The sequence below is a fragment of the Camelina sativa genome, chromosome 13, assembly GCF_000633955.1.
Source record: "Camelina sativa cultivar DH55 chromosome 13, Cs, whole genome shotgun sequence".
Classification (NCBI taxonomy): Eukaryota; Viridiplantae; Streptophyta; class Magnoliopsida; order Brassicales; family Brassicaceae; genus Camelina; species Camelina sativa.
The window spans coordinates 1,853,629-1,864,869 of NC_025697.1; the positions used below are offsets into that span (position 1 = coordinate 1,853,629).

The 11,241-nt window shown below is 38.2% G+C and overlaps 3 protein-coding genes across 5 annotated transcripts in view; all 3 read left to right on the forward strand.

Annotated features, from left to right (window-relative positions):
* On the forward strand, positions 713-6,325 carry LOC104768683 (beta-glucosidase BoGH3B). Of its 3 annotated transcripts, none has more exons than XM_019234943.1 (12): positions 713-785; positions 2,836-3,078; positions 3,353-3,557; positions 3,660-3,750; positions 3,868-4,013; positions 4,102-4,345; positions 4,529-4,633; positions 4,721-4,903; positions 4,984-5,185; positions 5,334-5,826; positions 5,919-6,005; positions 6,091-6,325. In XM_019234943.1, the coding sequence occupies exons 2-12, from the start codon at positions 2,862-2,864 to the stop codon at positions 6,113-6,115; spliced, it is 1,998 nt and encodes a 665-aa protein (XP_019090488.1). In that variant the 5' UTR covers positions 713-785; positions 2,836-2,861; the 3' UTR covers positions 6,116-6,325. The 3 variants fall into 3 exon arrangements, with proteins under 3 accessions (XP_019090488.1, XP_019090487.1, XP_010452390.1); XM_019234942.1 differs by lacking the exon at positions 713-785 and adding an exon at positions 844-883; XM_010454088.2 differs by lacking the exon at positions 713-785 and adding an exon at positions 2,337-2,470.
* Positions 6,651-8,033, forward strand: LOC104734494 (protein RESTRICTED TEV MOVEMENT 2-like). Its single transcript, XM_010454089.1, has 2 exons — positions 6,651-6,843; positions 6,935-8,033. The coding sequence occupies exons 1-2, from the start codon at positions 6,726-6,728 to the stop codon at positions 7,912-7,914; spliced, it is 1,098 nt and encodes a 365-aa protein (XP_010452391.1). The 5' UTR covers positions 6,651-6,725; the 3' UTR covers positions 7,915-8,033.
* Positions 8,220-11,241, forward strand: part of LOC104737841 (DExH-box ATP-dependent RNA helicase DExH3-like) — a gene marked incomplete at its 3' end in the record, with an annotated part of 7,480 nt that continues 4,458 nt past the window's right edge. Inside the window, exons 1-10 of the mRNA XM_010458097.2 lie at positions 8,220-8,680; positions 8,977-9,131; positions 9,234-9,321; positions 9,411-9,644; positions 9,731-9,826; positions 9,907-10,095; positions 10,229-10,388; positions 10,471-10,601; positions 10,697-10,867; positions 11,059-11,194. Of these exons, the coding sequence (XP_010456399.1) occupies positions 8,426-8,680; positions 8,977-9,131; positions 9,234-9,321; positions 9,411-9,644; positions 9,731-9,826; positions 9,907-10,095; positions 10,229-10,388; positions 10,471-10,601; positions 10,697-10,867; positions 11,059-11,194 (1,615 nt within the window). The remainder of the gene's footprint in view (positions 8,681-8,976; positions 9,132-9,233; positions 9,322-9,410; positions 9,645-9,730; positions 9,827-9,906; positions 10,096-10,228; positions 10,389-10,470; positions 10,602-10,696; positions 10,868-11,058; positions 11,195-11,241) is intronic.

Here is an 11,241-nt window from a genome sequence, read left to right on the forward strand (position 1 = left end):
GAACGAGATTCATACACACTCTATGACGAACAAGAATTCCAACAAGAAGATGGAACTGGAACTACTCCGGATCTTACATTTTCAGTAACTATGTCTTCAAATCTTGAGGGTTTAGGTGATGGCCATACATTAATTCGTGATAAACAAACACATCGCAAATTAAAGGAGGATTTGATTGAGAATATATGGAATAAATTTGGACATTAATCTATGTATTAATTAAATAAAATGTTTGTCTTGTTTAATTAATTAAGTAATATGTTTGTTTGTTTTTTTTAAAATTTTATTTACAATGTTTTTTTTTGGTTTCATAAAAATATGGCATTGTATTTTGAATTTTAGTAAAAGTTTTATAAGTTTGCAATTAAAATGTTATTTTATTTATTTTTATAATTGTTATATGTTTAAGAATATTAATAAACATTATATTATTAAATAGTAATAGACATTCTTAAATTTTTCATTAAACATTAATCTATGTATTTATTAAACATTCTTAAATTTCTATAAGAATATTATATTATTAAATCTTAAGATCTTACATATGTTCTCCCAATAACTAATTTCTTAACCAAAGTTCTTAACTACTGATCTTACATTATTTTCACAATATTTATACTCTAAAACACCCTAAACTGATCTCCCTATAAACATGCCCTTAAAAGCGTTTATTAACTACTCTTTTTTTTTAATTCTCTTATGAATTGTTTCTAATAAAATCTCACCCGAAGAAGCAGAGATATTTTCTAGTGTTGTTGTTGCTCCTCTGCCTAACTCTCTCTACTGTAAGTTCTTTCTTTCTTTCTCTACTTTGGGATCTTGCGTTTTCCTCCTCCAATGTATAGTCTTTCTAATTCCATGGGACAAGATTCGATACCGAATCGTGGGTTTCTTCATCTTTGTTAAATTTCAATAAAGTTTTTTGTTTTTTTCGCTTTTTTCTTCTCTCTTTTTTTATCACTGATGAAAAAAGGTTGCTTTTTTTTTTTTTTCCCTTTCTTGCGGTATCAGCAATTTGAGGGGTTTTTGTATTTGTTTTGGATATTTTTAAGCTGACAAGTGAGAGAACTCTTTCTTATCTTGAGTTTCTGTCTTTTGTATTTCCAGAATTGCCCCCCCCCCCTNCGTAAGTACAATTCGATCATCAGATATAAGATATGGGCCACTAGACATTTTGGCAAGAGCCCCCTGATAAACGGATGCACAACCACAAGTAAGAAACATTCTACACGTCTAATTGACTCATGCAGGCTGTCAAAAAAGAAAAAAGGACTAATTGGCTCTGGCTGACCAAGTTTTCTGTTCCGTGCACAACCATAAGTAAAAAACATTCTACACGTCTAATGCAGGCTGACCAAAAAAAAGGACTAATGGAATAAGACACGTCAATTGGCTCAATCTTTACCATAATCTACAAGTCAATGTCAACTGCCATCAGAAAAGTGATCTTTCCTGAGACATTCTTTCCCATAACTGAACATATATATATATGTGCCTTAACCTTCGACAATAGAAGCCAGGAAAAGTCAGCAGCAATGCACACAATTGGAATCTGTTAAGCTCGTCAGAAAATAATTACCTCCTAATGCTGTTAGCACAGAAATCAGAATCACAGCTTACAGAACGTCTTTGTTTCACTAACTCTGATTCATTAACTTGAAAGAACTAAAGTCTGAAATTTGAGTGCTTTTTTTGATTAAAAAAACTGAAATTTCAAAGGTTACGGGTGCTCTAAACTCATCTCTCCTGTCTTCCCCAATTGAACGATTCACAAGCACTCAAAATCCCTAACCTCAAGGCAAATGTATCGTATCCCCCGTCATCAGGATCCTCCACCCACGAAACCAAAGATGGAGACTTTTCGACATAATAATCATCGTAGAGGAAAAAGTAAAGTCTTTTTCTTTTTAACGGCGGGGGATTACACAGTAGCGGGGCGGCCGGAGGGCGGAGTATCATCAACTCCGGTTTAGCGTGAGATTAGAGTCGAGGAATCTGATTCTCCCGCCCTAGTGACACGGGTCTAAGGTCGGTTAAAAAGCAAGTACGATATTTTCAGTAATTTAAGAAAAAGGATATAATTTTATTAAACTTAAAAAGGAAATATATGAAAGAAGGAAAAAAAAAGAAAAGAAAACTTTAAAAAAGACGAAACGACGACGCTTTGTTCGTCGTTATGCTAATAGCAGAGTATACTCTGGGGCTGGGGGGTACAGATGTTTTTGTGGAAAAACGTGAGCCAACCCCACGTTCCCAAGAAAAAAACAACAACATCAACGTCTTTTACTTTTACACTCTCTCTCTCTCTCTCTCTCTCTTTATATCTCTGCTTAAAAGCGTTTATTAACTACTCTTTTTTAATTCTCTTATTAATATTGTTTCTAATAAAATCTCATCGAACAAGAAGAAGAAGCAGAGATATTATCTAGTGTTGTTGTTGCTCCTCTGCCTAACTCTCTCTCTCTCTACTGTAAGTTCTTTCTTTCTTTCTCTACTTTGGGATCTTGCGTTTTCCTCCTTCAATGTATAAGTCTTTCTAATTCCATGGGAAAAGATTCGATACCGAATCGTGGGTTTCTTCATCTTTGTTGAAAACTTAATACAGTAAATCTCAATAAAGTTTGTTTTTTTCGCTTTTTTTCTTCTCTCTTTTTATCACTGATGAAAAAAGGTTGCTTTTTTTTTTCTTTTTCTTTTGTTTCTTGTTCGGATGCTTAGAACCTTAAAGTATCAGCAATTTGAGGGATTTTTGTTTTTGTTTTAGATATTTCTAAGCTGACAAGTGAGAAGTGAGAACTCTTTCTTATCTTGAGTTTCTGTCTTTTGTATTTCCAGAATTGCCCCCCCCCTGTTTAACCAAGATGAGCAGAGTTTTCGTAGCGATTCTTCTATGGATGTGTGTGTGGGTTTGTTGTTATGGGGATGGAGACTATGTGCTGTACAAGGACCCCAAACAGACCGTTTCAGATCGAGTTGAGGATTTGTTTGGTAGAATGACTTTGGAAGAGAAGATTGGTCAGATGGTCCAGATTGATAGAAGTGTTGCCACTGTTAACATCATGAGAGATTACTTCATCGGTATGCAAATAACTTATCTTTCTTGCAGTTTCTTTTGTACTTGGTTGGTTGGCTAATTTTGTTGGTTCTCCAATTTCTCTCATTTTGGTGGGCATATTGAATGGTTTCTTTGGTAAATCAGTCGGTCCAACTGTTCTTGTTCAGAATTTATTGTTGAATTGAGGGTTTCATTTAACTTTAGGCTTCCTTTCAGTAGTTCAGTCTCTCATCATCTTGTTAGCATTAGAACTAGATAAGCTGAGTAATTTTTCTTGGTACTCTTTGTTCTGTGCAGGCAGTGTACTGAGTGGTGGTGGGAGTGCTCCACTTCCTGAGGCAACCGCTCAGAACTGGGTTGATATGATCAATGGGTATCAGAAAGGAGCTTTAGTGAGTCGTTTGGGGATTCCTATGATATATGGCATTGATGCCGTTCACGGGCATAACAATGTCTACAACGCTACTATCTTCCCTCACAATGTTGGTCTTGGAGCCACCAGGCAAGTATTAGCTAAATCGTTTATTTGGTTCTGCATGTTTCCCATCTCTGTTTTTGTGAACGTTATCTAGAGTTCTTCTGCTGATAGATTTGAGTTTCACAGGGATCCTGATCTTGTTAAGAGGATTGGAGCGGCTACAGCAGTCGAAGTCAGAGCCACTGGAATTCCATACACATTTGCTCCTTGCATTGCAGTAAGTTTCTGTATTCTGGATCCTATAAGTTTTCACCTTCTGCCAAAGTCTTATAAATCTGCCAATCTTCATATCTTTGGACATTTGTTAAAGTTGTTTCCCACTCACTTTTTGTAGGTTTGTAGAGATCCAAGATGGGGTAGGTGTTATGAGAGCTACAGCGAGGATCACAAAGTTGTGGAAGACATGACAGATGTCATACTTGGTTTACAAGGAGAGCCTCCTTCCAACTATAAACATGGCATTCCATTCGTTGGTGGCAGGTTAGGCTTTTGCTAATTTGGTTGTGTTATATTTTATGAGCAGCCTTACATAAGTATGTTCTTCAGTTCATGTGTGTTATTTTGTCAGGGATAAAGTTGCAGCATGTGCTAAGCATTACGTGGGAGATGGTGGGACAACCCGAGGAGTAAATGAGAACAACACGGTGACTGATTTACATGGTCTTCTTAGCGTTCACATGCCTGCTTATGCTGATGCAATATACAAAGGTGTTTCCACAGTGATGGTTTCATATTCGAGCTGGAATGGTGAAAAGATGCATGCAAATACTGAGCTTATCACAGGGTATCTTAAGGGTACCCTTAAGTTTAAGGTCTGCCTACTTTTCCTCCTTAAATGTCAACTTCAATGCACATGCTCTGTGTTCTGGCAGTAGTCTTTCTGAATGTATAAGGCTCTTTCTCCATGTATTTGTAGAGTCGTGAATAGAATTCTTATATGAAGGAGATGATTTTGAGTGCTAATTCCAACTTATCTTCTCCTATGATATGCGCAGGGTTTTGTTATTTCGGATTGGCAAGGTGTTGATAAGATTTCCTCACCACCGCATACGAACTACACTGCTTCCGTCCGAGCTGCAATTCAAGCTGGCATTGATATGGTTTGTGTTTTAAACTTCACAGACATTCCTGGACTTAGATAGGCTGATGCTACTCATTTCTGTGTTAGCTAATGAAATAATATGCAGGTCATGGTCCCCTTCAACTTTACCGAGTTTGTCAATGATCTTATGTCCTTGGTGAAGAACAAAGTAATTCCTGTCACCCGGATTGATGATGCAGTCAGAAGAATCCTGCTTGTCAAGTTCACCATGGGTCTTTTTGAGAACCCTTTGGCTGATTACAGCTTTGCCAATGAACTAGGAAGCCAGGTCAGTTGCCTAATCATCAAGAGCTAGAATCTCTTGCAAGTACTTCAAAATATTGATGGAATGTTTTCAATTTCTATTAGGCACACAGAGACTTGGCAAGGGAGGCTGTTAGGAAATCCCTTGTGCTGCTTAAAAACGGGAACAAAACCAATCCTATGCTCCCACTTCCCAGGAAGACTTCAAAGATCCTAGTTGCTGGCACTCACGCTGATAATTTGGGTTATCAGTGTGGTGGTTGGACCATGACATGGCAAGGATTTAGCGGTAACAAGAACACGAGGGGTATGTTGTGCAACTCTTATTTCAGATTATTCAATTTGCTATCATCATGTCTGTGACTGTTTATGCTGTGAAACAAAATAGCTTGAGCAATGATGAAAGACATAGTTGATGAACATTTCAGCAACTAATATGTCTTTGTATGATTCAGGGACTACACTTCTTGGCGCTGTAAAATCAGCTGTTGATCAAAGCACTGAAGTTGTCTTCCGCGAAAATCCAGATGCTGAATTCATCAAATCGAACAACTTTGCTTATGCAATCGTTGCTGTTGGTGAACGTACATATGCAGAGACAGATGGAGATAGCGAAAAGCTAACTATGCTGGACCCAGGTCCAGCGATTATTAGCTCCACTTGTCAGGCTGTCAAGTGTGTGGTTGTGGTTATTTCAGGCAGACCGCTTGTGATGGAACCTTATGTTGCCTCCATTGAGGCATTGGTTGCAGCGTGGCTACCAGGAACAGAAGGACAAGGTATCACTGATGCTCTTTTTGGGGACCATGGCTTCAGTGGAAAACTTCCTGTTACATGGTTCAGAAACACAGAGCAGTTGCCTATGAGCTATGGAGATTCACATTATGACCCACTCTTTGCTTATGGGTCTGGTCTTGAAACCGAATCTGTTGAAAGCATTGTTGCTAGGTAGAATGCTTCACACAGCTTCTTGTTCCATCGTTTCAGTATGCTCTGACACAAGATTTTGATTCTTAACCCCTTATTTTGGTTGTAAACAGGTCAACCTCAGCTTCTGCTACTAGCACAAAGCCGTGCTTAACCACAGTCCTTGTATCTGCTACAATTTGTCTATTTCTCTTCCCAAGGTATCATCACCAGTTTCAACTTCCTTTTTAATTTCTCTTCATAAACTGGTAAGAATCTGACACTTGAGGTAACTTTCTTTTGTAGCTTAAGCCGAGTTCTGAGAAGATGAAAGCTTGGAGTCGATAATTCTTTCAGTTATCTGATCCTGGAGGTTTTATTTTTCGTAACGTAGTTTTGTTCTTCTAGCCTAGCAAAAGAGATCCTGAATCTGTGTCATGTTGTGTTCAGAGTTATTGCAACCTGCAACATCTTTAATATTTGAACTGGAACGTTCTTCTTTTAGGGTCTTTACATTCTACAGACTGTTGTCTTCCTTCAATCCATCATTCTTGAAAATAAATTAAATTTACGTTGTGGGCAATAATGGTAAATCTTGGTAAACAAAAGAGAAGAAGCTATAAACATCTCAACTGATCAAGACTCAGAAGTGACGTCATTAGGATACAAGACATAAAACAAACTTGTAAAGAAAGCAAGAACAATATGCTTTCTTTGTAAGAGAAGAAACATATGATGACCTGAGACTAAAGAAGAGATTTTGACTAACAGAAAACATAGCCGCAAAACTAGGAATATCCATTGCATAACATAAGAGAAAATGGCTAAGTATTGCAGAAATATTAAGACATATATATGCAGAGCAATACACCTTACTAATATTATCAAAGCTCAAAATAACCAATTCAGAAGAGATCACTAAACAAAAGAAGTATTTGATAATGGCAGCCAGACAGCAACAGAAAAGAACAGGCTTAGGGGTTCAGTACGAGGACCTTGTCCCCAAATCCGAATGGAAGGATCAACCTGAAGCCACGATTCTCACAATTGATCTTCCAGGTTGGTATTCAAAATAATCAAAAATAATGTTTTTGGGAAATATTGGATTAATTATGGTGGTTTAATTCTGATGTGAATTGGTTTTTTTAAGGTTTTGCAAAGGAGCAAGTAAAGGTGACATATGTGCATACCACGAAGATGATAAGAGTAACAGGAGAACGTCCTTTGGCTGATCGGAGATGGAGCCGGTTCAACGAGGTGTTCACTGTTCCACAGAATTGTCTAGTAGATAAGATCCATGGGAGTTTCAAAAACAATGTCCTCACCATCACACTGCCTAAGGAGACGATCACCAAGGTGGCTAATCTTCCTGAAGCTTCTAAAACCGAAGCTGCTGCTCTGGAGAAGATGGCGAGGCTAGAGGAGAAGATGTTGTTGGAAGCATCTAGAAGGAAAGAGAAGGAAGAGGAAGAAGCTAAGCAGAAGAAGCAGCAGCTTCTGGAAGAGAAAGAGGGGCTGATTAGGAAGCTGCAAGAAGAAGCTAAAGCAAAGGAGGAGGCTGAAATGAGGAAGCTTCAAGAAGAAGCTAAAGCAAAAGAGAAGGCCGAGGCAAGAAAGCTTCAAGAAGAAGTTGAAGCAAAAGAGAAACTCGAGCAAAAGAAGCTTGAGGAAATGAAGCATGTGGAAGAAGCTAAACTAAAGAAGATCAATGAGAGAAAGTCTATTGATGTTACTGGAGGAAAAGAGAAGATACTACTAAAGCCAGAAGAGAGGAAGCTTCCAGAAGTGGTCTATACAAAATCCGGGCACGTATCTAGCCCCAAATCCGAGTCTAGGTCTGGTCTCAAGCCCGGGTTAGGAGGAGTAGGCGAGGTGGTGAAATCAGCAGAAGACAAATTAGGATCCTTGGTGGAGAAGGAAAAGAAAATGGGGAAAGGGATAATGGAGAAAATAAGGAGGAAAGAGATAACAAGTGAAGAGAAGAAGTTGATGTTGAACGTAGGAGTGGCTGCTCTTGTTATCTTTGCTCTTGGAGCTTATGTCTCTTATACCTTTTGCTCTTCATCTCCTTCTTCTTCATCTTCTTCGACGTCGTCTCCTTCTTCATCATCTTCTACCAAACCAGAATGAGATCTCTTAAAAGAAGAAGTTGTGTCATGTGTGAACTGAAAAATGTATACTATTATACTTTGTAACTGTGATATATTCTGAAATCTAATAAAGTTTGGTGATGTCATATATTTATTTAAGTCATGTAATTAGCACAAAATTCTTGTTAAATTACAATTTCACATCCATTAGGACAATAAACATTATCTGTTTCTTTTAGGGGTAGCATTTAAACATAATAAAATAACGAGGACCATATATTAATTTTGTCAATTAAACAAAAATAGCTATGCTGGTCCAAAACAATTTAACAGTAGTATCACAAAATCCATAAACCCTAAACCCTGAAAGACCTGAAAGCTTACTCCTTTCGATCTTCTCTGACTATTAATCTCAGTCTGGGAAAGAACCCAGTTGAATTGGGCACTGAGAGAATCAGAAAGTAACTTCATTTGCCGGAGAACGGGGAAGTAGAGACGAGGAAGACGGCGAGGTTAAGAACCATGCCTCATCGTCTATTTAGCTTTCTACAATGCGTTTCACGAAACGAATAAACCTCTTGTTGGGGCAGACGACCAGGATTTATACTCGTTCTCTATTGGGAAATCCATCTTTATACAGGACCTTTACCGTTGGTCCGGTCTCTAGTTCGCCGGCGTTTCTGATTTCGAGTCGCAGTGGGGATGGTGTCACGGGATTGTTCTACCCAATACATCGTCGTTTCATTGGTCACACTGCGGAACAGTTCTCCGATGATGAATACGAGTGTGAATTCGAGGAACATAAGGTTCGTGTTTTGGTAAATTGTTTAGATAAATGGGATCAATCATCAGCCTGTTGAAACATTTGAGTTCAGACTATTAGATTACTCGGATTGGATTTGTGTCGATCTCTAGTGTATAAAGTTTCTCTCAAAATGGAAACTTTAGGTGTTTGTGAGAATAAAACGCTACATAGATAGATAACTTTGTTGATAAAATTGTTTAGTGGAATGACTATGTAAATGAGAGTTTTTTTAACAATTTCTGTTTGATCCTTTTTACTTGGGGAATGATTTGATACATGGCGTGAACTGGTTAATAGGCTTCATCTTCTGTGGCCAATGTTGATGAGTGGAAGTGGAAGTTAAGTATTCTGTTGGCCAATGGTAGCGAACAAGAAATTGTTTCCAGAGACAAAAGGGATCGAAGGGATTATGAGCAGATTTCAAATCTTGCCAAGAGAATGGGACTGTATAGGTATATAAGTAGATCTTTATTTGTTCAATAACATGTTTCTTATCATACACTATGGGCTAACCTGATTCTTGTTTCTTTGGATTTGCGGTTCCGACTTAACAGTGAAATTTACGGGAAAGTGGTGGTTGCAAGCAAGGTTCCTCTTCCAAACTACCGGCCAGATTTGGATGATAAGCGACCACAACGGGAGGTAACTTTTCCTCTCTTGATTTACCAAAATGATAAGGCATAATTTATTTTTACTTTTATGCTGAACCTGCAATGCATCTCCTCGTGCAGGTGGTACTTCCTTTGAGTTTGCAAAGAAGGGTAGAGGGACTTCTCCAGGAACACCTTGATAGACAGCAGCTACTCTCAGGAAAGGCTAATGAAGGTGTAGCTGATTCTCAACCTCCTAAACAGACTGAAGAACTTCCTGATGACAGTTCTGATTCGTTTCTCGATGGTTCTGTTATGGAAAAGGTACTTCAGAGGAGGAGTATGCGGATGCGCAATATGCAGAGAACCTGGCAGGTAATACTAAATCATCTTTACCCCGTTCCTCTTATCTTTTCATCAAATCATTTTACTAAAGCAATAGTTGTTTGGTTGGATATTAGGAATCTCCTGAGGGAAGGACGATGCTGGAATTCCGGAAATCTTTGCCTTCATTTAAGGACAAAGAAAGACTTCTTCAAGCTATTGCTCGAAACCAGGTGAAACTTTAGAGATGATAATCTTTGACTGTGATTGGATATTCGTTTTGTTGTACGTCTTTGACTGTCAAAATTCTCAGGTAATAGTTGTATCTGGGGAGACTGGATGTGGTAAGACAACTCAACTTCCCCAATACATTTTGGAATCAGAGATAGAATCTGGTCGAGGAGCATTCTGCAACATCATTTGTACACAACCTAGGAGAATATCTGCCATGGCAGTTTCAGAAAGAGTGTCAGCTGAAAGAGGAGAACCTCTTGGTGAAACGGTTAGTCAAGATGCTTAAGCTTCATTTGAGCACCAATTCGAATGCTGTCTGATTACTCCAACGAACACTAAAAATTTGTTTAAAGATGCTTGTTTGTTAATGATTTCATACCTAACAGAGATTTTTTTGATAGGTTGGGTTTAAAGTTCGGCTAGAAGGAATGAGAGGAAAAAATACCCATCTTCTATTTTGTACAAGTGGTATCCTACTTAGACGTCTGCTTAGTGATCGCAATTTGAATGGTGTAACACATGTATTTGTTGATGAAATCCATGAAAGGGGCATGAATGAAGGTACATATTCTATATATCTATTGTTTAGGTTTCTGCAAATCGAGTCTCATAATTGTTTATCCCGCTCGCTTCTTGGTTGCAGATTTCTTAATTATAGTGTTAAAGGAGCTTCTTCCACGGCGTCCAGATCTGAGATTGATTCTCATGAGTGCCACTTTAAATGCTGAACTCTTTTCTAATTATTATGGAGGGGCACCAACCATTCACATTCCTGTAAGACAATGTTCTTCCTCAATGAGTCAGTACGCTTTCCGATTTCAAAATAGGTCTTTGTCAAAGCCTTGAATGTATGTACATATACTTTTCAGGGCTTCACACATCCAGTGAAGGCACATTTTTTGGAGGATGTACTGGAAATAACGGGATATAAGTTGACCTCTTTCAACCAAGTTGATGATTATGGTCAAGAAAAGACGTGGAAAACGCAAAAACAGTTAATGCCTCGCAAAAGAAAAAACCAGATCACTACTCTTGTTGAGGTACTTAGCTAATTTTTGTACATAAAGTGGAAGTTCCTTAGAATTAAAGTTTCAAGCTTCATATGACAGGGCAAGGGTAATCTGCTAATTTGCCAGTCTTACTGATCTATGTTTCTATTGATGAAGTACGTTAGCTGAACAGACCAAATCTTTCAATAACATTGTTCAACAATCTTTCTTTAAAATTGCAGGATGCTCTCACCAAGTCAAATTTTGAAAGCTATAACTCTAGGACACGTGATTCACTTTCGTCTTGGATGCCTGACTGCATAGGATTTAATCTCATTGAGGCTGTTCTCTGTCACATCTGTCGAAAAGAACGTCCAGGTGCTGTATTAGTATTTTTGACAGGATGGGATGACATCAGATCCCTG

What these genes read in the sequence shown, in the direction of transcription:
- LOC104768683 (XM_019234942.1), top strand. Translation starts at nt 859, where the DNA reads ATGGGACAAGATTCGATACCGAATC. An exon ending in ACAAGATTCGATACCGAATC is followed by an intron (nt 884 to 2,835) that starts GTGGGTTTCTTC and finishes TTGTATTTCCAG; the next exon opens with AATTGCCCCCCCCCTGTTTA. An exon ending in CGGTAACAAGAACACGAGGG is followed by an intron (nt 5,186 to 5,333) that starts GTATGTTGTGCA and finishes TGTATGATTCAG; the next exon opens with GGACTACACTTCTTGGCGCT.
- LOC104734494 (XM_010454089.1), top strand. Translation starts at nt 6,726, where the DNA reads ATGGCAGCCAGACAGCAACAGAAAAGAACAGGCTTAGGGGTTCAGTAC. An exon ending in TCTCACAATTGATCTTCCAG is followed by an intron (nt 6,844 to 6,934) that starts GTTGGTATTCAA and finishes GGTTTTTTTAAG; the next exon opens with GTTTTGCAAAGGAGCAAGTA.